Source organism: Hoplias malabaricus, chromosome 2 (genome assembly GCF_029633855.1).
Source record: "Hoplias malabaricus isolate fHopMal1 chromosome 2, fHopMal1.hap1, whole genome shotgun sequence".
NCBI lineage: Eukaryota > Metazoa > Chordata > Actinopteri > Characiformes > Erythrinidae > Hoplias > Hoplias malabaricus.
In genome coordinates this window covers 27,717,769-27,745,224 of record NC_089801.1, presented here as the reverse complement: position 1 = coordinate 27,745,224, position 27,456 = coordinate 27,717,769, and the positions used below count along the sequence as shown (strand labels likewise).

Sequence of the window (27,456 nt, the reverse complement as noted above, 5' to 3'; positions counted from 1 at the left end):
GAGAGAGAGAGAGAGAGAGAGAGAGAGAGAGAGAGAGAGCATGATGCATGCCCGCGCGACACTACGACTATTCTACGGTGAGTTTAAACGTGTTTTGAAACAAGTTTACATAGACTAGCATACTCAAACCTCAAACATACTCAAATCCATTTTCACGATTTAATAACACTGTCTCATTCGTTCATGCTGTTTTATGCTGTTCTGCCTTTTCTACAGGTTTTCTGCTGGGCTTTTTCTACTTTTCTCTGCCTCTTCATAAAACTTCAGCAGGTCGGTTCAATTCAAACTACATTGGAACAACTGAACATGTCAATGGACTGGAATGGACTCTGGGTTCCGTTTTATTAAGATTAGTTACTCTATGTTTTATAGCTCTACACTTTAGTTCTTCAGTAAATCATAAACGAAAAAGAACTAATGCATTTTCTAAATAATGCTTGAAGAGCTATATTATATGTGACATAGTTGATGCTTATATTTACATTTACATTTACATTTATGCATTTGGCAGACGCTTTTATCCAAAGCGACTTACAAAAGAGGATCTTCAAACTACAGCACAAATTATACAAAATACGTTACATTAAGTGCAATATGCAGGAAGTAATAAGTGCATTAAAGAAAGACTTTCAGTGCAAAAGATACTCTCGGAAGAGCTGGGTTTTCAAGGATTTCTTGAATGCGGAGAGGGTTCCTGTTGCTCTGATAGTGCTTGGAAGCTCGTTCCACCAGTGTGGTACCAGAGATGAGAATAGCCTCGACTGACCTGTACGGGGGGTTGGTCGTGTTTGTTGGAACGGAGAGGGCGGGCGCTAACATATGGTTTTAAGAGTTTATTGAGGTAGATGGGAGCAGAACCAGTGAATACTCTGAAGGCCATCATTATATTTTATTATTATCAGATAAATAATTATATATGTGTTTTAGACAAGCTTCAACCCTGATTGTTAACATTGTTAACTGCCTCCTGAGAAACTAGTTATGGTCCCTTTTTAAATGAGCTAATATGAGTACTACTCCTACTGTAACTACTATTATTTTTCCACTTCCTCCTCCTCCTCCTCCTCTTTTTTACTACTATTAACAATAACATTAATGCTACTAATAACAACAACACTACTACTACTACTATCACTGCAACTACTTCTACTACTACCATTAATAATAATATTAATACTGTCAGAAGTTGATAGTAGTTAATGACATTCACTCAAATGCATTTACTGAAGTGCAGAATTGATGGATTTCTATATTAATTGTACAATACAGCTTTTATATTAAATTTCATGATATTTTGATATTGTACATGTTTGTGATCAGTCATACCACTGACATTTGGTCTTATTTTAGCCCAAAAGGATTCAAAAAGAGAAGAGTACAACTGTACAAGCTTTACTTCCTATGTTGATAGATGCAGGATACGAAGTTCCTCTACAGTTCTCTTAGATACTTAGAAAAAAATAAGTATTTTATTAGTTGTTTCTTTTATACTTTTTGCACAGACATTCTTACTTATTTTATTACCCAAGTAAGATAAAATAGAAGCACTTATAAGAAATACTTATACCTGAGTATAGATGTAAGCCACCTCAAAATAATAGTAAGACTTTACTTTAGAGTCCACTGAAAGTGCTTTGTAGAAAGCTGTTGTCCTTAAATCCTTTAAATCTTTCATGAAACATCTGTTCTATTCAAATTTATGTTGAATGTAATCAATTCTTTGTAATCTAACCCTAAACCTCACCCTAATCATTACATCATTCCAAAACATAAACCACTTCAACCTTAAACCCAAACATAATCTTTACCATAATCTTATCCCTAACCCAAACACCATTGTTAAAACTGCTGTGTTCATCTCTTATTCTCTAACAGATATTTTATTAGGCACTCTTAAAAATATGGTGCAACTTAAATAAACTTTACAGTGCAATTTAACAAGTACCGCAGATTACATGACAGAGCAAATAGATGACATCAACTGATAATCAGTAAAAAAAGAAAAGAAAAGCAAAACAGCTGCAGTACATCTGCACGCCATGCCTTAGGAAGGGCATTAACCACATCAGCTCAACTAAACAACATTAGTGATACTAATTTTGTTTAGTGATCACAAGCTGAGGATGAATGCATGCATTTTTGTGCCTATAAGTTTTATTCAATGTTTTAATTACCACGGAAACTCATTTTTAACTTGAGTTGTTTAGTTTTTTAGCACTTTCGGTATGTTTACTTTCATGCACTCAGCAATCAGTCAGCATAAATACGTTTTGAATATGATAAGGCCAAAAACATAAAAAAAGTGTGAGACAGGCTCAGTTTGTATTTAAAGAAGAGGAAGGAGTCTTAGAAGCAGCATGTCTGTATAATTCTATATTTCTTTTGAAAACAACACTATGTAAGATTTAGTAAATTTGTATCTGGGCTCCCTCTGCAGAGTAGGGTTGGGCGATGTAATGGTAATACAGTATATGGTATTTAAAAATGTGGATGGTATCTCAAAATGAGATACCTATGGAGCCCGAATAGAGGAATATCCTTATCTCAGTTCGTACTTTACAACATTTGGAGTTCTCTGTTATCTAAAAAAATTACAAATGCCTTTTCTCACTCTGCTCATGACAAATGTCTGTAAAGACATTTGTAAGTTTTTAGACAAAAGCCTAGCAAACCGGACAGAAACAGTTTGTTTTTTTTACTAATTTACAGACTCTGGGGCTTGGTAAAAACACATTAGACTGGTTTCCAGCACACAAACAGACTGCAGAAATAGCAAATGGTGTGGAAATATCATCTGCATTTTATTAAAAATGTCACCTTTAATTTCAACACCTTTAAATGCTGTGATTAACCAGTAGAATTAAATATATACATTTGATACAAAACATACACACATAAATCAATAAGTATTATCAATCATCATTTTTACCTATATTCTCTGTTCATACAGTACTACTGTAAAGTTTACAATTACAGAATGTAGTCCATCGGTTTCCCTTTCACCCTGCTCTTCAATGGTCAGGATCACCAAAGGACAGTCATCAAACAGTGATTTGTTAACCACTGTCCACTCACTGTCCACTCTGTTTGACACTACCTCATTGGTACACCTTGTAGATGTAAAGTCAGAGTGGTTATATACATATTATGGCAAGCCAAACAGGAAATATTTAATGAACTTTGATATATATAGAATGAACACTGATATATATAGAATGAACGCTGATATATATAGAATGAACTTTGATATATATAGAATGAACTTTGATATATATAGAATGAAAGCTGATATATATAGAATGAATGATATATATAGAATGAAAGCTGATATATATAGAATGAACACTGATATATATAGAATGAAAGCTGATATATATAGAATGAATGATATATATAGAATGAAAGCTGATATATATAGAATGAAAGCTGATATATATAGAATGAACGCTGATATATATAGAATGAACTTTGATATATATAGAATGAACTTTGATATATATAGAATGAACGCTGATATATATAGAATGAAAGCTGATATATATAGAATGAACGCTGATATATATAGAATGAAAGCTGATATATATAGAATGAAACTGATATATATAGAATGAACGCTGATATATATATAGAATGAACGCTGATATATATAGAATGAAAGCTGATATATATAGAATGAACGCTGATATATATAGAATGAAAGCTGATATATATAGAATGAACTTTGATATATATAGAATGAAAGCTGATATATATAGAATGAACGCTGATATATATAGAATGAAAGCTGATATATATAGAATGAACGCTGATATATATAGAATGAAAGCTGACATATATAGAATGAACGCTGATATATATAGAATGAAAGCTGATATATGTAGAATGAAAGCTGATATATATAGAATGAACGCTGATATATATAGAATGAACGCTGATATATATAGAATGAAACTGATATGAATAGAATGAAAGCTGATATATATAGAATGAACGCTGATATATATAGAATGAAACTGATATATATAGAATGAAAGCTGATATATATAGAATGAAACTGATATATATAGAATGAAAGCTGATATATATAGAATGAACGCTGATATATATAGAATGAACGCTGATATATATAGAATGAACGCTGATATATATAGAATGAAACTGATATATATAGAATGAACGCTGATATATATAGAATGAAAGCTGATATATATAGAATGAACGCTGATATATATAGAATGAAAGCTGATATATATAGAATGAACGCTGATATATATAGAATGAACTTTGATATATATAGAATGAAAGCTGATATATATAGAATGAAACTGATATATATAGAATGAAAGCTGATATATATAGAATGAAACTGATATATATAGAATGAACGCTGATATATATAGAATGAAACTGATATATATAGAATGAACGCTGATATATATAGAATGAAAGCTGATATATATAGAATGAACGCTGATATATATAGAATGAAAGCTGATATATATAGAATGAACTTTGATATATATAGAATGAAAGCTGATATATATAGAATGAACGCTGATATATATAGAATGAAAGCTGATATATATAGAATGAACGCTGATATATATAGAATGAACTTTGATATATATAGAATGAAAGCTGATATATATAGAATGAACGCTGATATATATAGAATGAAAGCTGATATATATAGAATGAAACTGATATATAGAATGAACGCTGATATATATAGAATGAAAGCTGATATATATAGAATGAACGCTGATATATATAGAATGAAACTGATATATATAGAATGAACGCTGATATATATAGAATGAAACTGATATATATAGAATGAACGCTGATATATATAGAATGAAAGCTGATATATATAGAATGAACGCTGATATATATAGAATGAAACTGATATATATAGAATGAAAGCTGATATATATAGAATGAACGCTGATATATATAGAATGAACGCTGATATATATAGAATGAACGCTGATATATATAGAATGAAAGCTGATATATATAGAATGAACGCTGATATATATAGAATGAAAGCTTATATATATAGAATGAACGCTGATATATATAGAATGAAACTGATATATATAGAATGAACGCTGATATATATAGAATGAAAGCTGATATATATAGAATGAACGCTGATATATATAGAATGAAACTGATATATATAGAATGAAAGCTGATATATATAGAATCAACGCTGATATATATAGAATGAAACTGATATATATAGAATTAACGCTGATATATATAGAATGAAAGCTGATATATATAGAATGAACGCTGATACATATGGAATGAAACTGATATATATAGAATGAAAGCTGATATATATAGAATGAACGCTGATATATATAGAATGAAACTGATATATATAGAATGAAAGCTGATATATATAGAATGAACGCTGATATATATAGAATGAAACTGATATATATAGAATGAACGCTGATATATATAGAATGAAAGCTGATATATATAGAATGAAACTGATATATATAGAATGAAAGCTGATATATATAGAATGAACGCTGATATATATAGAATGAAAGCTGATATATATAGAATGAATGCTGATATATATAGAATGAAACTGATATATATAGAATGAAACTGATATATATAGAATGAACGCTGATATATATAGAATGAAAGCTGATATATATAGAATGAACGCTGATATATATAGAATGAAAGCTGATATATATAGAATGAACTTTGATATATATAGAATGAAAGCTGATATATATAGAATGAACGCTGATATATATAGAATGAAAGCTGATATATATAGAATGAACGCTGATATATATAGAATGAAAGCTGATATATATAGAATGAACGCTGATATATATAGAATGAAAGCTGATATATATAGAATGAAACTGATATATATAGAATGAACGCTGATATATATAGAATGAAACTGATATATATAGAATGAAAGCTGATATATATAGAATGAACGCTGATATATATAGAATGAAACTGATATATATAGAATGAAAGCTGATATATATAGAATGAACGCTGATATATATAGAATGAAAGCTGATATATATAGAATGAACGCTGATATATATAGACTGAAACTGATATATATAGAATGAACGCTGATATATATAGAATGAAAGCTGATATATATAGAATGAACGCTGATATATATAGAATGAAAGCTGATATATATAGAATGAACGCTGATATATATAGAATGAACTTTGATATATATAGAATGAAAGCTGATATATATAGAATGAAACTGATATATATAGAATGAACGCTGATATATATAGAATGAAAGCTGATATATATAGAATGAAACTGATATATATAGAATGAACGCTGATATATATAGAATGAAACTGATATATATAGAATGAACGCTGATATATATAGAATGAAAGCTGATATATATAGAATGAACGCTGATATATATAGAATGAAAGCTGATATATATAGAATGAACTTTGATATATATAGAATGAAAGCTGATATATATAGAATGAACGCTGATATATATAGAATGAAAGCTGATATATATAGAATGAACGCTGATATATATAGAATGAACTTTGATATATATAGAATGAAAGCTGATATATATAGAATGAACGCTGATATATATAGAATAAACGCTGATATATATAGAATGAAACTGATATATATAGAATGAACGCTGATATATATAGAATGAAACTGATATATATAGAATGAAAGCTGATATATATAGAATGAACGCTGATATATATAGAATGAAACTGATATATATAGAATGAACGCTGATATATATAGAATGAAAGCTGATATATATAGAATGAACGCTGATATATATAGAATGAAAGCTGATATATATAGAATGAACGCTGATATATATAGAATGAACGCTGATATATATAGAATGAACGCTGATATATATAGAATGAAACTGATATATATAGAATGAACGCTGATATATATAGAATGAAAGCTGATATATATAGAATGAACGCTGATATATATAGAATGAAACTGATATATATAGAATGAAAGCTGATATATATAGAATGAATGATATATATAGAATGAAAGCTGATATATATAGAATGAAAGCTGATATATATAGAATGAACGCTGATATATATAGAATGAAAGCTGATATATATAGAATGAACGCTGATATATATAGAATGAAACTGATATATATAGAATGAAAGCTGATATATATAGAATGAACGCTGATATATATAGAATGAAACTGATATATATAGAATGAACGCTGATATATATAGAATGAAACTGATATATATAGAATGAACGCTGATATATATAGAATGAAACTGATATATATAGAATGAACGCTGATATATATAGAATGAAAGCTGATATATATAGAATGAACTTTGATATATATAGAATGAAAGCTGATATATATAGAATGAACGCTGATATATATAGAATGAAAGCTGATATATATAGAATGAACGCTGATATATATAGAATGAACTTTGATATATATAGAATGAAAGCTGATATATATAGAATGAACGCTGATATATATAGAATAAACGCTGATATATATAGAATGAAACTGATATATATAGAATGAACGCTGATATATATAGAATGAAACTGATATATATAGAATGAAAGCTGATATATATAGAATGAACGCTGATATATATAGAATGAAACTGATATATATAGAATGAACGCTGATATATATAGAATGAAAGCTGATATATATAGAATGAACGCTGATATATATAGAATGAAAGCTGATATATATAGAATGAACGCTGATATATATAGAATGAACGCTGATATATATAGAATGAAACTGATATATATAGAATGAACGCTGATATATATAGAATGAAAGCTGATATATATAGAATGAACGCTGATATATATAGAATGAAACTGATATATATAGAATGAAAGCTGATATATATAGAATGAATGATATATATAGAATGAAAGCTGATATATATAGAATGAAAGCTGATATATATAGAATGAACGCTGATATATATAGAATGAAAGCTGATATATATAGAATGAACGCTGATATATATAGAATGAAACTGATATATATAGAATGAAAGCTGATATATATAGAATGAACGCTGATATATATAGAATGAAACTGATATATATAGAATGAACGCTGATATATATAGAATGAAACTGATATATATAGAATGAACGCTGATATATATAGAATGAAACTGATATATATAGAATGAACGCTGATATATATAGAATGAAAGCTGATATATATAGAATGAACGCTGATATATATAGAATGAAACTGATATATATAGAATGAAAGCTGATATATATAGAATGAACGCTGATATATATAGAATGAAACTGATATATATAGAATGAAAGCTGATATATATAGAATGAACGCTGATATATATAGAATGAAACTGATATATATAGAATGAAAGCTGATATATATAGAATGAACGCTGATATATATAGAATGAAACTGATATATATAGAATGAACGCTGATATATATAGAATGAAAGCTGATATATATAGAATGAAACTGATATATATAGAATGAACGCTGATATATATAGAATGAAACTGATATATATAGAATGAACGCTGATATATATAGAATGAAACTGATATATATAGAATGAAAGCTGATATATATAGAATGAACGCTGATATATATAGAATGAAACTGATATATATAGAATGAACGCTGATATATATAGAATGAAAGCTGATATATATAGAATGAACGCTGATATATATAGAATGAAAGCTGATATATATAGAATGAACGCTGATATATATAGAATGAAAGCTGATATATATAGAATGAACGCTGATATATATAGAATGAACTTTGATATATATAGAATGAAAGCTGATATATATAGAATGAAAGCTGATATATATAGAATGAACGCTGATATATATAGAATGAAAGCTGATATATATAGAATGAACGCTGATATATATAGAATGAAACTGATATATATAGAATGAAAGCTGATATATATAGAATGAACGCTGATATATATAGAATGAAACTGATATATATAGAATGAACGCTGATATATATAGAATGAAACTGATATATATAGAATGAACGCTGATATATATAGAATGAAACTGATATATATAGAATGAACGCTGATATATATAGAATGAAAGCTGATATATATAGAATGAACTTTGATATATATAGAATGAAAGCTGATATATATAGAATGAACGCTGATATATATAGAATGAAAGCTGATATATATAGAATGAACGCTGATATATATAGAATGAACTTTGATATATATAGAATGAAAGCTGATATATATAGAATGAACGCTGATATATATAGAATAAACGCTGATATATATAGAATGAAACTGATATATATAGAATGAACGCTGATATATATAGAATGAAACTGATATATATAGAATGAAAGCTGATATATATAGAATGAACGCTGATATATATAGAATGAAACTGATATATATAGAATGAACGCTGATATATATAGAATGAAAGCTGATATATATAGAATGAACGCTGATATATATAGAATGAACGCTGATATATATAGAATGAAACTGATATATATAGAATGAACGCTGATATATATAGAATGAAAGCTGATATATATAGAATGAACGCTGATATATATAGAATGAAACTGATATATATAGAATGAAAGCTGATATATATAGAATGAATGATATATATAGAATGAAAGCTGATATATATAGAATGAAAGCTGATATATATAGAATGAACGCTGATATATATAGAATGAAAGCTGATATATATAGAATGAACGCTGATATATATAGAATGAAACTGATATATATAGAATGAAAGCTGATATATATAGAATGAACGCTGATATATATAGAATGAAACTGATATATATAGAATGAACGCTGATATATATAGAATGAAACTGATATATATAGAATGAACGCTGATATATATAGAATGAAACTGATATATATAGAATGAACGCTGATATATATAGAATGAAAGCTGATATATATAGAATGAACGCTGATATATATAGAATGAAACTGATATATATAGAATGAAAGCTGATATATATAGAATGAACGCTGATATATATAGAATGAAACTGATATATATAGAATGAAAGCTGATATATATAGAATGAACGCTGATATATATAGAATGAAACTGATATATATAGAATGAAAGCTGATATATATAGAATGAACGCTGATATATATAGAATGAAACTGATATATATAGAATGAACGCTGATATATATAGAATGAAAGCTGATATATATAGAATGAAACTGATATATATAGAATGAACGCTGATATATATAGAATGAAACTGATATATATAGAATGAACGCTGATATATATAGAATGAAACTGATATATATAGAATGAAAGCTGATATATATAGAATGAACGCTGATATATATAGAATGAAACTGATATATATAGAATGAACGCTGATATATATAGAATGAAAGCTGATATATATAGAATGAACGCTGATATATATAGAATGAAAGCTGATATATATAGAATGAACGCTGATATATATAGAATGAAAGCTGATATATATAGAATGAACGCTGATATATATAGAATGAACTTTGATATATATAGAATGAAAGCTGATATATATAGAATGAAACTGATATATATAGAATGAACGCTGATATATATAGAATGAAAGCTGATATATATAGAATGAAACTGATATATATAGAATGAACGCTGATATATATAGAATGAAACTGATATATATAGAATGAACGCTGATATATATAGAATGAAAGCTGATATATATAGAATGAAACTGATATATATAGAATGAACGCTGATATATATAGAATGAAACTGATATATATAGAATGAAACTGATATATATAGAATGAACGCTGATATATATAGAATGAAACTGATATATATAGAATGAACGCTGATATATATATAGAATGAACGCTGATATATATAGGATGAAACTGATATATATAGAATGAAACTGATATATATAGAATGAACGCTGATATATATAGAATGAAACTGATATATATAGAATGAAAGCTGATATATATAGAATGAAACTGATATATATAGAATGAACGCTGATATATATAGAATGAAACTGATATATATAGAATGAAACTGATATATATAGAATGAAAGCTGATATATATAGAATGAAACTGATATATATAGAATGAACGCTGATATATATAGAATGAAACTGATATATATAGAATGAAACTGATATATATAGAATGAACGCTGATATATATAGAATGAAACTGATATATATAGAATGAACGCTGATATATATAGAATGAAACTGATATATATAGAATGAAACTGATATATATAGAATGAACGCTGATATATATAGAATGAAACTGATATATATAGAATGAACGCTGATATATATAGAATGAACGCTGATATATATAGAATGAAACTGATATATATAGAATGAAACTGATATATATAGAATGAACGCTGATATATATAGAATGAAACTGATATATATAGAATGAAACTGATATATATAGAATGAACGCTGATATATATAGAATGAAACTGATATATATAGAATGAACGCTGATATATATAGAATGAACGCTGATATATATAGAATGAAACTGATATATATAGAATGAAACTGATATATATAGAATGAACGCTGATATATATAGAATGAACATTGAACACAGTTTTCTTTTTGGGGCAAATTTCGGGCATGTCATTATTGCTCCGGTCGGTAAACGTGTTGCTGCTGCTGAGCGAGAGAGTGACTGTCTCGTTTCCGAAGGCTTTACTGCTGTCTGTTTATTGTTGCCATGGAGGCAATCACCAGCCTCGCCTTGAGATCGCGGTGCGCGATTTCAAAATAAGAGCGGACAGCGCGATTGAAAAAAAAATCATAATTAAAAAAAAATCTTTTCAAAACAGCCCTCGGGCCAGAAATAGATGCTCAATGGGCCTAAAAAGGTCAGGAGGCCGCTATTTGAGTATGGGGGATATAGAATGAACGCTGATATATATAGGATGAACTTTGATATATATAGAATGATCATGGCCAAGGACTTACGAACCATTCTGGAGGACCATGTGCATTCAATGGTTCAAACATTGTATCCTGAAGGCGATTCTGTGTATCAGGATAACAATGCAACGAATATACACAGCAAGACTGGTGAAAGATTGGTCTGATGAACATGAAAGTGTAGTTGAACATCTCCCATGGCCTGCACAGTCACCAGATCTAAATATTATTGAGCCACTTTGGGGTGTTTTGGAGGAGCGAGTCAGGAAACGTTTTCCTCCACCAGCATCACGTAGTGACCTGGCCACTATCCTGCAAGAAGAATGGCTTAAAATCCCTCTGACCACTGTACAGGACTTTCTCAAGACGAATTGACGCTGTATTGGCCGCAAAAGGAGGCCCTACACAACACTAATACATTATTGTTGTCTAAAACCAGGTGTTTTAGTTTCATTGTCCAACCCCTGTATGTCAGCTTTCATTCTATATATATCAAAGTTCATTCTATACATATCAAAGTTCATTCTATATATATCAGCGTTCATTCTATATATATCAAAGTTCATTCTATATATATCAGCGTTCATTCTATATATATCAGCTTTCATTCTCTATATATCAAAGTTCATTCTATATATATCAAAGTTCATTCTATATATATCAGCTTTCATTCTATATATATCAAAGTTAATTAAATATCAGTACAAGATGACATTTGTATAACTTTTTCCCTTTTTTTAGCTAAAATAAAATGCCACATCTCAAAAATAGCATAAACAATCACAAAGCTGTACAGATGCTCTGCTGGAGTTGTGTGTTCAAGTCTCGCCTCTGTTGACTGTTTGTGAGGAGTTTGGTATGTTCTCCCTGTGTCTGTGAGGGCTGCCTCCCATAGTCCAGAAAACACAATGATAAGGGGATTGGTCATGCACAAGTGTCCATAGCTGTGAGTGAATGTGTGAATGTGTGGTGCCCTGTGATGGACTGTGGCCCCGTCCAGATTGTGTTCCTGCTTTGTGCCCAATGATTTTGGTTAGGCCCCCTGTGACAATGAGCTGGATAAGAGGTTACAGACAATGTAAATTTAATCTCCATTCATGAGGTAGCAATGTACATAAGCCTATTTTGAAAATGACTGAAAACAAACATAAACATTTAGAAATGTTTATTCCAATGAGAATAAAACTTTCTAAAGTGAAATTGTCTAAAGCAGCTTTTATGACACCTTCCGTTGTTTTACAATGTCTCTGTAGTTATGCAAGTTTATTTAGGCATAACATGGCTTTATGAATTCATACCTACATAAGCATGTGGTTGTGACCAGCTTTATAACAGTTTTGGACTCTGGCATATATCCATGATTTAAAAATAAAAAAGAAGTTCTCTAAAATGTGTGAACCTGGTGATTTTGAAGCAAGTTACTCGTATGGAAGTATAGTTATGTTCATACAACTATTGTCCATGTAGTAGTATTTTTTCAGCTAATTGGGTAAAGTGTAATGTTAATAAAGCTTATTAGAAGGATTCAACAGAAATAAAAATGTACCAATTTACATCCTAGCCTCCTTTCGCTAAGACTTGTTTGGTGTTCAATTTTAGCTTCCTTAATGTGTTAATGCATCCGGCGTGATCCCTGTGCCAGAACAATGGTGCGGATCATGGTTGATCTGCTGTGGCGACCCCTAATGGGAGGGAGCAGCCGAAAGAAGAAGAGGAAGAAGGAGAATTCAGTGTGTTAACAAACACTAGACGTCATTTGCCACCTTATCCTTTTTTGTATGTTCCAAAATCATCTTTCAACTTTCTGTCAGGTCTTCATTAAAATCACTCAGACTTATAGCAAACAGTTGACTATTTAACTCAACATAGCTGGCCTTCATTTTGTGCATCATTTATGGTGTTTTGATGGAGTCATATTATGTGTCTATTTAATCAGTCACTGCCTGTAACGTCCAAAAAAACACAGAGAAACTCAAAGATCCAATTGCAGGAGTTTTATTTACAACTAGGACTAAGTGAATAGCAGAGACATGAATGGTCCAGACGGGTTTATTCCAGTAAGCATAGTCAGGGAAAGCGTGGGTCACACCAGGGAGGGAGAGTCCAGAAATTATCCGAGGGGCTAGGCGATAGACAGGTCCTGAGGGGAAAAACAGAGGTCGAAACACCAGAAGGCAGAAAGGAAAAATTGACAGTTTAGTGCAGGGGTGCACAACTCCAGTCCTGGAGGGCCAGTATCCAGCAAAGTTTGTTGATTGCTTTACTTAAACACACCCCTTAAACCTGGCAATTAACAGATGAGTTGAATCAGGTGTGTGTGAGCAGAGTAATCACCTAACTTTGCTGGATACTGGCCCTCCAGGACTGGAGTTGTGCACGCCTGGTTTAGTGAATCTCATGAAAGGGGCAATACTTCGCAAGGAAGGAGAAAGGAAACTTAAAGGCTGCAAACGGGGTGTGGCTGATGAGGTGCAGGTGTAACTAATTAATACTCAGGTGAGTTGGAGCGCGAGTGGTTCGTAACACTGTCCAAAAATGGTTATTTCCAAAATAAGAATAAGGGGAAAATATTCTTAACGTTTAATGCAGGTAAATTTAATGTAATACTTTTTCAAATTATTTGGGAGGATATCTGTTGCTCCGTTCATCTAATAATTTTCACAGAAAGTTAAGAGTAGGTGATATGTTGCAGGAAAAGGAAATTTGGAAACAAATGAAGTTACATGATTTTCTTTGAACAGCCCACTTACTCTTGTATTAGTTTTCATGGCCACAATGCTACAGTTTCAGCATTATGCTTGATTTCCAGCATACAACCACACCATGTGGAAGAACACTTTTAAAAAACATAATAGGGCAATTTTACATCTGTGAAAATTATTGTAGACATGTGAAAAGTGATCTCTTGGTGTAGGTATTTTTGATTTTTGAGTCATTCCGATTATGCAAACTAAGACTTTTTTCTTTTTTGGGTTTGGTTTAGTTTCTCACTTAGTTTCTAAAGTCAACATAGTTGGTCTGAAACTTGGTTGTGTTTCCAAGAAGCATGGGGAAAAACTCAAAAGCGCAGACACACCAAATTTTGAAAGAAATTATAATGCATTGGTTGTTGAGGCTTTTGTTAAATTTTCTGTTAATCGTACATTTGCTGCTTATTTCAACTGACTCTGTTTGGACATTTTTGTCAGGAAATTAAATGAACTGAAGGGCGTTCTGTGAGTTTTACACAATAGTGTAGGCTATATGTTTGTGACTGTGGATTTTGTTTTATTTCAGCATGACCCTCTCCAGCCATTTATTGAATTGTTGTGCATTCTGTGCACGCAGAACCTCCATTTAATGGTTCTCTCATGGAACAACCACATCTATAAGCCAGAGGTGAAGGTCTAAACCTAGTAAATGTTAATTTAAGATTCTGAACCGAAATTCGGACACATTTTATGAAAATGGCAGTTAATAATAGGTCAGAGATTTGCTCTCGTGTTTCAAAATGGCTTTGCTGATTATTTTCTTTTATTATCCAGGAGCATGTGGATGCAAGAATGGCTGTGTACAGTGTAACGCCAGTGAAGGTAATGTGATGGCAATGCAATTCTTTAAAAAGCCCTTTTCACCTGATCTATTATCATTATTAGATATTCACATAATACAATGAAAAAGCAAAATGATCATTGCTAACAATTTATATATATATCTTTAGTTTTCCTTTTTTTCTGAATCTCAGCAATAAAGCTGTAACTCTCGTTGCCATCTTTAGCTACAAATGTTTTACAGTGCTCATAAAACTAAGACAATTAGACACAGGTACCACCCAGCAAGCCCTTTGTGCTGTGTGTGGCTTGCGATTATAACAGCAAAAGCACTATTTTTAACACAGCGGTGGCAGCGGGTGTGTTGCTTTATGCCATTTTGCTTTCACAGTTCATTATCTTGTTTCTGAAAAGTATCCCCTCAGCATCTTGCAGTCTTTCATGAGGTTGGTAGTTTGTCATTTGCACTCGTGTGCGTGATTAATCATTCTTCACATTGCTTGAGTATCTAAACATGGGTTAAAAGTGAAAGCTGTCAGACCCACTTGTTAAACAAGTTAATAGCAATTTCTATTGTAAAATTGATTTTGTCAAATGAACTTACCTTGAACCCTAGGATGAATTTCGTTTTTGAGACAGACTCCTGTTTTCCAAACGAATCCTCACCGTTTAATACTTGTCATTTAAGAAGCAACTTTTGTTTGTAGTCCTCAAACAATTTTTCTGCCATAGATTGAGTCCCATGTGTTATATAATATTTTTTAAAGGGTTTAGTACAGAATCTTTGAAATATCCAAGCCCCCAGTTGTCTGTACATGTTTATGTTAGTTGTCATGTAAAGCTTCTGTAGGTGTTGTGTATTTTCAGCGGAGTGAAACCAGCTTTCTTCACAATTTTATAATTCTGTCTCCATGTTTCTTTGATTTATTTGTTCAGAAAACAACACTCTTTTTTGCTATGGACAGCGAATTCAACGTGACCTTGTAGATTATAAATGCAATCTGAGTCTAAATTACAGCAAATATGAACTCTATATTTCACAGTAAGTATTAATGATGGTAAGATATTAATTGATATATTAAATTCTTATTTCATCTTGCGCATAAAAATTTTTTTCCTTCTAAAGGTTATAAACATTATAATGGTGCAGCTAAATTATAATCATATTAAAGTTGGTCATTTTACGTTTTTCTTTTTGCTGGCAGAAGGTCATGTAAAAAAATAGAACTGGAACAGGTCAGCAGAATAACCCTGTCTTCAAAATCATTCACTCTGTCAGAAAAAACAAATATGACGGCGTATGCCATTGCACGGGGTGAAGATCAAAAGAATTGCATTGTTGCAAAGTTCACTGGCACTCCTTCACAAATGAGTAATTTATTTATTTATTTATTTATTGTTTGTTTGTTTGTTTGTACTGTTCTACAACTTCAAAAACTAATCTTCATAATTTAATAAATGAGGCCGCACAGTGGCACAAGTTGTAGTGTTGATGTTACACAGCTCCAGGTTTCTTGAAAAACTAAAACCAAAATATTCACATCATTAATAGAAACCCAACTTGGAACAATGATCTGCGTATGGAATAAGAGAGTTAATGTTGTTCCATTTTGCAGTGCAGGAAATTACAGCATAAAGTTAGAAAATGTGGTGTTTTTCTTTAATCATGCTTTATCAACAGTGTCCATCCACTGAACTTAGGCCAGACTAGAGATATCTCCTAAAACACTTCATAAACTCTTTCTTTGTTGCCCATTTAATTGTTTTCATATGTTGTTGGGTTTTTTTTAGTTCATTGTGACCCGCCGAGTGCTAACAACATAAAATTCAAGAGAAGACATGGCGTTTTGCAAGTTACAGCTGAGTGGAAGGATAAAAATGTAAATCAGTATTATTTGATGTACAGAGAACAAAACAACACCTTGTGGAAAGAGGTAAACACCACTTCTGCTTATCATATTATATCACTGATACAGACATCCTGTTTCCTAGGTGTGACGTTCTTCCTTTTTGTCCTAAGAAAAACAATAGCTCAGCAAAAGTTGAGTTTAGAATTATATTTAAATATATATTTGCTTTTCTAATTCAACTCCAGTCAGTATATGTTCAGTTTTATTATATACTTACTTACATTTACATTATCTGGGCCAATATTCAAAAATGCATTATGCTATAATGGTTTGTAGTGATTATCATCAATAAATACACTGACGTTTTCTGTTGTGTTAAGATGGACGCTTGTAAAAATTACAGATAGGAATTTAAAGATTCCCTTAATAATGAATTGGCTTGAACTGATTCTATTTTCTCTTGATGCCTAAACATTGTTTCCTCCACTTCTACATATAATAGGTGCTATCCCAGAACAACAGAGAGGTCACTGTGAAAAATCTTACCTCATATCTATCCTACAAGATCCAAATACAGTGTGTTGTGACTACAGAGTGTCCACAGTGTCCCCCGAGTCACCCAATTAGTATACCGCAAGGTAATGTCATAAGTATTACACTAATGAGCTCTGTTTCCTACACAGGGATTTGCCTTAGTTCTAGACTCCAGAATTCTGAATGAAGCTCCCCTGTTAAAATGTGGTCTAGGGAAACTGACAATATTGATAATGTATGGTCCTTTTTCAAGCATTTTTTGGGTGTCTTGCCCTGCCACATACCCTCAGTGGCCAAATTTCAATATGTCAGCTCATCTGACAGAACTGATGTCAGTGTACCACTGTGTATATAATGCACAGTGTATCACAACATCAGAAGTCATTCTAAACACTGCTCCCAATTTAACATTAGAAGCTTCTCCATATCTCTCTTCACTGATGGGATTCATCAGTTAAACAGTCAAAGCCTAAAATATTAAATAGAAACAAATAGTGAAAGTGAAAGTAACAAGAGCAGCTGTCATTGCTTTGGTCTATGGGTCCAGTGACTGACTGGGGGTTAAGACTGTTGCAGAATGTTAAATAACAAATGAAGTCCCAAAATAATTGTTTGGAAATGCAAGCAAATAATTAAATGCTTTTCCTTCCATTTTCAGAAGGCCTTCATACAATACAAAGGTACTGGCATAAAATAATATGGAAATGGGGTTCTAGGTGCACCCTTTACACATTCTGGCCTGCAGATCGATCCTGTAGAGCAGTGCTCACTGCTCACTTTTTGTCTCTGTAGGCCACCTATGTACAGGGTGTGTTGTATTGATGGGCCGATTTGCTGTCAAAAAGGAAATGCCCTCTCCATGTAGAATGTAAACTGATGTGAAGCAAGGAAGAAGTGTTTAGAATGTCCAATCATGCAGTGTCACCACTTTGTTTTACAGGAGCAGTATGCACTGTCATTCCCACTATCAATAAGCTGGCATATAAAATGTAGGCTTCTAACTCAAATGTGGAAGGGCATATCCCACAGTGAGTGTAGAGCATCATTTCCAAGCATGGTTGGAACCATATACTGCAACTATATACCAGACAGGGTCTAGAACAAATTCAAGTACCAGGCACCATTGATAAATGTTTTTCTCTTTATCTTTTAATATATTTTTTAATATTACAATACAGGGTGAGTCAAATGTCCTGGGACACCCTTTTATTTTTTTGGTATGCTACATGACCACTTTCCCATTGAAAAAACTTGATGCAATATGGTGGCTTTCAAGATGGCAGCCATGTTCTGGACATAGCCTAAAAGATAGGCCCCCACACCCACTACTTGCTGGGGTATTGAGATAAAAGGGTGTCCTGCGACATTTGACTCATTCTGTAGTCCAACAAGCCAGATATCTGATTATTGATTATTGTGTAGGCTGAGACTAACTTGAGGTTTACTTTTATGCTGTTCTTTCACCAGAATTAGCAGATGTACCAGACATTAAAGATATTGAAGAGCAGCAAGTACGAAATGGAGAGAGGGAAATAATCATTAAATGGCAGGTACTGTGCCTCAAATTTTATGATATTTTTTTCAATCTTTTCAAAAATGTATTCTACAAAAACACCCTAAATAGATGTTTTTTTTAGTAGTTACAGTAATGAAACTCTGTAGCTGCAGACATTATCACCTTGTTTTATTTCATAAAATTAAGTGATCTTCCTACAAACCCATTTGTAGAAAATTTGAGTAATATTATAAAATACAATAAACATTTTTTTTTATTTTGAATTTGATGTCTGCAGCACACTACAACAAAGCTGTGACGGGGACAAAATAAGAGTGAATGGTTTATAGAACTACAAGAATTACAAGGATCATCCAGACTGTTATCAGTGATAGGTGCAAAAGCCAGCATTGCTCATAGTACAGGGTGTGCATCAGTGACCACAGCATTTGTGACATACATATGTGAGAATTTTCCATTAAAGTGGAGGCAAACAGGTGTTTTTAAACAGACATATGCTGCAGATGGCAAGTCCATGGATATTTCAAGAAGACAATGCCTGGCCTCATTCTGCATGTGCTACAACAATATGGCTTTAAAGACATAGTGCATGTGCTTGACTGGCCTGTCTGCAACCCAGATCTGACTTTAATGGTGCCATTTAAAGAGGAGAATGAAGCAACTGTGTTCATGAGCTGTTGAGAAGCTGAAGTCAGAATAGGCAAAAGTGTACATGCAAAACTTTAACAATTAGTATTGTTAGTTCTGAAATGATTAAACAGTGAATATTAAAGGAAAACTGATGTAACACAGTGATAAATGTTTTGGAGTGTGTCACAGGTTTCAAATAAAAAATATGTTTATTTTCACAAAATGAAATCAAGTTGCTCAGGGAAAACATTGGAAATCTGTTTTGTGTATTTTTGTCAGCTAAATAAAACTCAAAGAGAATTAACATAAAACAGATTTTTTTATTACATTTTACAAAATGTCCAATTTTTATGAAAATGGGGTTTGTATATTTCCACAATTAAATTTTAACTGCAGTGGCTGCAGATTTTATTAAGCTGGAGCACACCCTGTATAATTAACAAATTATTAAAGTCTAGTTGATTTAACAAGGAGAATTAGATGTGCTGCTTTATTGGAATGAAGACATGCAGCGACACTGGTACATTGTGGATAAGAATGATGGAAAAGGTGACTCTGTTTTCAATAATATTGGGCTGTCCAAGTGACCCAATGGTCTAAGTGTTCACCCTATCATCTGGAGATGTGCTGTTTTATTGTTTTCTGTGTTGCACAGGCAAAGATAATTTAATTTTCTTTTTTTTTCAAATTCATATATATATATATATATATATATTATAATTTTCATCCAACTTGTGGAAAATGCTGACAATATGTTGCAAAATACTGACAAAATGACATATATTCAGTCCTAAATTTTTACAGTTTTGGCCCAAAAATAACTGTAAATAATTTAATCTACGAAACAGGAAACCAGACCTGTCAACCATATTCAATTTGTTAAAAAAATTGTTTAAAGTGTTTTAGCTCAAAAGATAACTGTATTTTGAAAAAAAAAATGTTTAGAGTAGTAGAAAAATGTTTATATACAATGACATATACACAATAAAACACATTCAACATATCATCTGGATTTAACACAAACCAAGAGATAAACAGCACAAGACTGAACATTATAACAACAGGCTTGTTCTTCAGAATATTAATATTTAAGTGCTATATCTGACATTTTAAACATTAAAGACCATGTTTATGACTGTAAAAAAAACAACAGCACTTTTTAAAAGATTCATGTGTTTACTCACCGGATGCATGTTACTACACTGGAAAACAGTCTAATATGTTTACAAAGCAATGGTGAAAATAAAGGAGTAAAACAACAAAGTGGCTTGGTCAGCCATGCTAGGATTCTTCTCTCTCTGACCTGGTGGACTATTCTCCGTCCAGTAGTTACACTGAGGGCTTCAAAATAAAACTCCAGTAGCACTGCTGTATCTGATCCACTCATACCACAGCAAACACTAACACATTGTCAGTATTACTGAAGTACTGAAAATGATCTAAAACCCAAATCATACCTGTTCTCTGGTGGTCCCATGGGGGTCCTCACCATTGAAGAGTAGGGTGAATCTGGGCAAACAATGTGTGTAGAGCAAAAAGAAGATGACAGTCTGTAATTGCAATACTACAAAGTGCTCCTATATGGTCAGTGGAACCTAGAGAATGGAAGTATAGAGAAACACAGAGGTGGTCATATATATAAAATGTATATACAACACTCTTAATTAGTTAATTTAACTGAATAGCTGTATTTTCAAAAATGAATATTTTGGAAACTGAGTTAAGATTGCCATCATCTACATTGCAATGTCTATATTAAATATCTGAGGGAAGAGAAGGCAGCCTTGACAAGTCCCATATTTGGCGAATGTCATTTGCTCATTTTGCACAGTCAATGCAAAGTGGTGGATGTTGTTCTACTTTTGATTTCAATCTCATTTCACTCTGTATTTTTAAAGGTGTGTTTTTTTTTCTGTTTTCAGTATGTGCACAGTGAGGCAGTGGAACATTATTATGTAACTGTTCGGAAGGCATCTGGGGAACCTTCTACAGTGAACATTTTCCAACAAATCAACACCAGTATAACTCTGATTCTGTGTTATTCTGCCTACCACATCAGCATAATAGCCATTAACAGTGCTGGACCATCACCACCTGCATATAAATTCATAAAGGCAAAGAAGGATCCAAGTGGTATGCACTGTATATTTATATTTTATCTGCTGTAGTTTTCATTAAAACTATTTTGGTTATGTAGTATGATTACATTACACTCTGAAATTAAGGTGTAAAACTAGATACTTGGTGTATATCTGCTACTGGAGTTTAGATCACTACAAAAGAAGAAAATGATGATAAGAACAATTAACCATTTTACCACCAACAAGCAGCAAACTATTTTTAAAGCCATTATGTGTTATTGTTATATGACATTATATTAAATCGTGAAGCTCCCAGGCCACTAGGTGTTAGTATACTGGAGTCCAAAGATAGCGCACATTTCTTATCTCTCTGGGTGAGTGGGACTGCCTTTCCCTCACCTCATCACATGGCAGCTGGATCTGGGTAGTTCTTGATCTCATCTGGCGCACTGTACTCTCTTGTAACATTGCATTAGCAGCAGTGTGAAAGAAGTGGTGATTGATATCACATGTCTCAGAGGGAGCGCTTGCTTTTTCACACCCCCACCCCACCCCAGTAGTTAAGGCATGGTGCTGTAGTTCAGCTAAAAGCTAATGGGGTGGAATTGAAAGCAACTATCTATCCATTTCCATTATCTGTAACCGCTTATCCAATTTAGGGTCGCGGGGGGTCCAGAGCCTACCTGGAATCATTGGGCGCAAGGCGGGAATACACCCTGGAGGGGGTGCCAGTCCTTCACAGGGCAACACAGACACACACACATTCACGTCGCCAATCCACCTACAACGTGTGTTTTTGGACTGTGGGAGGAAACCGGAGCACCCGGAGGAAACCCATGCGGACACGGGGAGAACACACCAACTCCTCACAGACAGTCACCCGGAGCGGGAATCAAACCCCCAACCTCCAGGACACTGGAGCTGTGTGACTGCGACACTACCTGCTGCGCCACCGTGCCGCCTTGAAAGCAAGTAATAATTAGTTAAATGTTAAACTGCCACTGGTGCAAACGCATTTAGAAGGATCTAGATTTTTGTATCTTTATCTGATCTTATCTTAATTAAAGTAGTATACCAAACTGCTAATGTAATATGCTTGCCCTGCTATCAGTTGTTAGCATCTGCTGGTATGTGTTGGTTGTGCATGTTGTGGGGAGGGGTGTGCAAATTATGTGGTCAATATGTGGCAGGCAATCTATAACAGAGAACCAAATGAAGGCATGCTTTTACAGTATGGTCTCTTTAGTCTCAAAAGTGCAAGACATTCAGGTTTTAGAGCAACATCACACAGCTATACTTACTCCATTGAAAGAGACATGAGGTTTTTAGGGTTAGTATGCTGTGTTTTATTTCCCCCTTGCATACTCATGTTTTGAACAAACCTGAGGTGAACAGCAGTTTTTTCCTTCTTTTTTTTTCTTTTTAACACAACAGTGGTTTCCTCAATGCTTTTCTTAACCCCTATGTACAGCCCTCATTTTGAGTGGTTTTCTATGGCAGATCCTATATTTCTTTGTCATTGTTTTTGACTAAGATCTAAGGCAACTTTCACACAGCAGGTAAAAGTGGCCCAAATCTGATTTCGTGATCAAATCTGATATTTTTGTTCTGCTGTTTACACAGTCTATATAATCTGACCTATATCTGACATCAGTCTGAACAGATCATGATCCTAAACTGACCTGCATGGGTAAAATGAGAATGATTCAGGCTCCTTGACCAGAAGGAAATGTCCATCAGTTTCACACAAAGCACTTCCGTGTTTCAAATAAAGGAATGGGACCAGAATGGTGTTTTAGTGCACAGGACTGTATCACAACATGACTCTTTTCATTACTCCAAATGAGGTATAAGAGTCAGGTACAGGGCAGTGCAGTTCCAAAAAATGAAGCTCTGAGATAAAATATTGATATAATTCAATTATAATTATAATATTAATATATTTTAAATTAATGTATATTTTATTTATTATTAATTTATAATTTAAAATTTGACTCTTCTTAACTTGTTTTTTGTACATTACAATGTTTATACAAGCATCAGCAAGATATTTTGTTGAAATACGGCCCATATTCACTAAAGTGCCATGCTGTTTCATGTAAACGTAGCAAACTATGTTTGGTCTCTACAGCTTTGGATGGTGTACTTAATGTTTCTGTGAAAGCGAATAACAGCTTCAGCCTCTCGTGGAGTAAAAACCTGGCCCTGGGGTACTCCTGCTACTCTGTAGAGTGGTGGGAGAGTGAAGGGAATACAAGTTACAAGTCGTTCTTTGAGAAGAAGTCCTCCCATGAAGTCACAACACAGAGTGGTACCTCATCTCTTTTTATAATATACACACTCTCTCTCTCTCTCTCTCTGATGAAGAAAATGTGCATCACACTAAAAAGCTGGTTTGTTCTTTTTGTTTGTTTGTGTGTTTGTTTCAATAGTAACATTTCAGCCCTATAAGAGATATCACTTCTTCCTGCATGCCAGACCATACAAAAACAACTGCAACCTGAAAAACATCAATAACAGTGAGGTGACCTACGGAAGAGCCCAGGCCTACCTCACAGAAGGAAGTCAGTATATTTTTAAATGTTATATATGCTTCCTTTATTTTATATGGAGGCTTGCATTTCACAATTTAAAAAGTTGTTTTCTAAAGAGAAATGGCAGTATAATGTTTTTTTTCAGAGAGCTCATTGATCAAACTCCTTATTTGGCTTGGTCAGAGTACAGATTTAAATTGGAATAGAAGACATCAACAAAACAGAATTTAAAAAGAATAACACTCAAACTGACCTACTTTACCTGTTTGTTTAGTTCTTGCTAAGTGAACTAGTAGTAATATTTAGCCATTTTGTGTTTTTCCTCTATTTCACTTTGGTGTATTTAAATGGGGTGGCACAGTAGTGCAGCAGGTAGTGTTGCAGTCACACAGCTCCAGGGACCTGGAGGTTGTGGGTTTGGGACTGTCTGTGAAGAGTTTGGTGTGTTGTTCTCCCTGTGTCCACGTGGGTTTCCTCCGGGTACTCCGGTTTCCTCCCACAGTCCAAAAACTCACACTGGTAGGTGGATTGGCGACTCAAAAGTGTCCGTAGGTGTGATTGAACGTGTGTGTGTTGCCCTGTGAAGGACTGGCGCCCCCTCCAGGGTGTATTCCCACCTTGCGCCCAATGATTCCAGGTAGGCTCTGGATCCACCGTGACCCTGAACTGGATAAGTGCTTACAGACAATGAATGTATTTAAATGTCTTATTTTGTCCCTGCCTCCCTGTTTATGTTGCCCATGTGTCCTTGTTTTGCTTACTTTTCTGCCCCTTATGTTAGATCACATGTACACCTTCTACTAGCATGCCATACTCCATTTTTCTGTGTTTCGGTTTTGATTTTCTGGGGTAGTTTCATGTTTTAAGTAGGTAAATAAAGCCACTTAAACACATGCTTCCTGCCACCTCAACCCTCAGCAGTGGCAGGATATATATACAGATCAACCATAACATTATGACCACCACGTTGTGGTGGTGTGTTAGTGGGTGTTGGTATGAGTGGATCAGACACAGCAGTGCTGCTTGAGATGTTAAACACGTTAGTGGCACTGCTGGACCGGGAGTATTCCACCAATTAAAAATATACTTCCAAAAGTGCTACTGTCTCTACATCTACTGACTTTACATTTACAATATGGAACAATAAGGTACACATGTCTAACAGAGTGGAGAGTGAGTGGACACAGCGATTAAAATCTCCAGCAGCACTGCTGTGTCATACCACCATAGCTGCAGTGTCACTGCAGCACTGAGAATCATACCTGCTCTGTGGTGGTCCTGTTGATTTTCATGTTCAAATTCATTTTTTACAAATACATATTTAGTTTGGGTATGTATTTCATTACATTTTATTACTTAAGTGACAGCTTCTGTGCTGCTTTGGCGTTTTGAAATTTTATATATATAAAATATACAGTAAAAATTAGACTGAATCAGAAAAAAGAACGGAGTCTGGATATATCAGAGATACTGTATTAAACCTTTTGTAAAATTGACTGTGCCCTCTTCTGTGTTAAAATGCCATTGCTGCTGCTTTTGTATTTATTTTCTTTTGCCTGAGAACTATTTTACTTGAGTATGGGTTAAGGCTTCTCTACCCACCTGTGTAACATGCACATACAATATCATAACAGCAGTAACATCTTGCAGTGTATTTTTGTCCAGGACCACTCACTGCCCCAGAGAATGTGACCGTCACTAACATTACCCAGAATTCATTTGTGATTACTTGGACCCCAATGGATGATGAGGACATGTCTGGGTTCCTGCGAGGCTATGTCGTCTATTATACAGTTGACAGCAGTGAAAAAAGTGAGTTAAATGTTGCATTCCAGAATGACGTGGTTAAAAAAAACTATATTATTATACTTAATATCTTTGCAGATTATTTATTAATTTAGATTATTAATTAATTAATTAATTAATTAATTAATTAATTATTAATTAATTATTATTATTATTAAGATATCTCTTATCCAAAAAATACACCATCAGTGTATCAGGCCTGATGTGTGGCTATATTAACTATGCTATTCTCAACTAAGGAAAATGATGAGAAGCACAGTAACAATTAAATAAGTCAAAATCAGTAACCCTTTCTTACCAGACCTATGGCAGCAGTATTCTCACAAAGCCTTCACCATCAAACCCCCTCCACGTCTGTAATCTGCAACCAGGCACCAATTAATTTAGGCACCATCATACACGACAAAATACAAACAAATTGATTTACATTTATTTGTCTGTATATCACTGTGTTTTCCAGATGTTACAGTGGATCCACATGTAAACAGTTATGAGCTGAAGAATCTGGCAAGCCGAAATTTGTATCATGTGCAGTTGGCAGCTTACACATCTGCAGGAGTGGGAAGAAAGAGTGACATAAAGTACATTGAAACAAAGCCAGATAAATCCTTGCTTTCACTCTTGATGGAATGGGTATATATAGTCATAAACTCATTAGCCTAGTGCTGAGAATACATATATTATGCATGTCACTTGTAGTGGAGGAAGGCCCAGGTATGCTGAACCTTTTTCAGACTCTCGATCTAAATCAAGAAATGGAAACATTAAGATACAGCCTTTGACTTTCTTTTTTTAAACCTCACATTCCATAGCAGTGAGCTGTGGGGACCTATGAAACACACACACACACACATAGTCTGTTGGAGATTGGAAGGCCGTAAAACCCTCTTTCCAAGTGACTGGAAATCATATGACA

The 27,456-nt window shown here is 33.0% G+C and overlaps 1 protein-coding gene across 1 annotated transcript; it reads left to right on the top strand.

Moving 5' to 3' along the window:
* Positions 1-27,456, top strand: LOC136687619 (oncostatin-M-specific receptor subunit beta-like). Its single transcript, XM_066662127.1, has 13 exons — positions 1-77; positions 217-270; positions 15,584-15,631; positions 16,526-16,631; positions 16,795-16,961; positions 17,381-17,523; positions 17,942-18,077; positions 19,441-19,523; positions 22,042-22,252; positions 24,332-24,511; positions 24,633-24,764; positions 26,400-26,546; positions 27,001-27,456. The coding sequence occupies exons 1-13, from the start codon at positions 41-43 to the stop codon at positions 27,201-27,203; spliced, it is 1,647 nt and encodes a 548-aa protein (XP_066518224.1). The 5' UTR covers positions 1-40; the 3' UTR covers positions 27,204-27,456.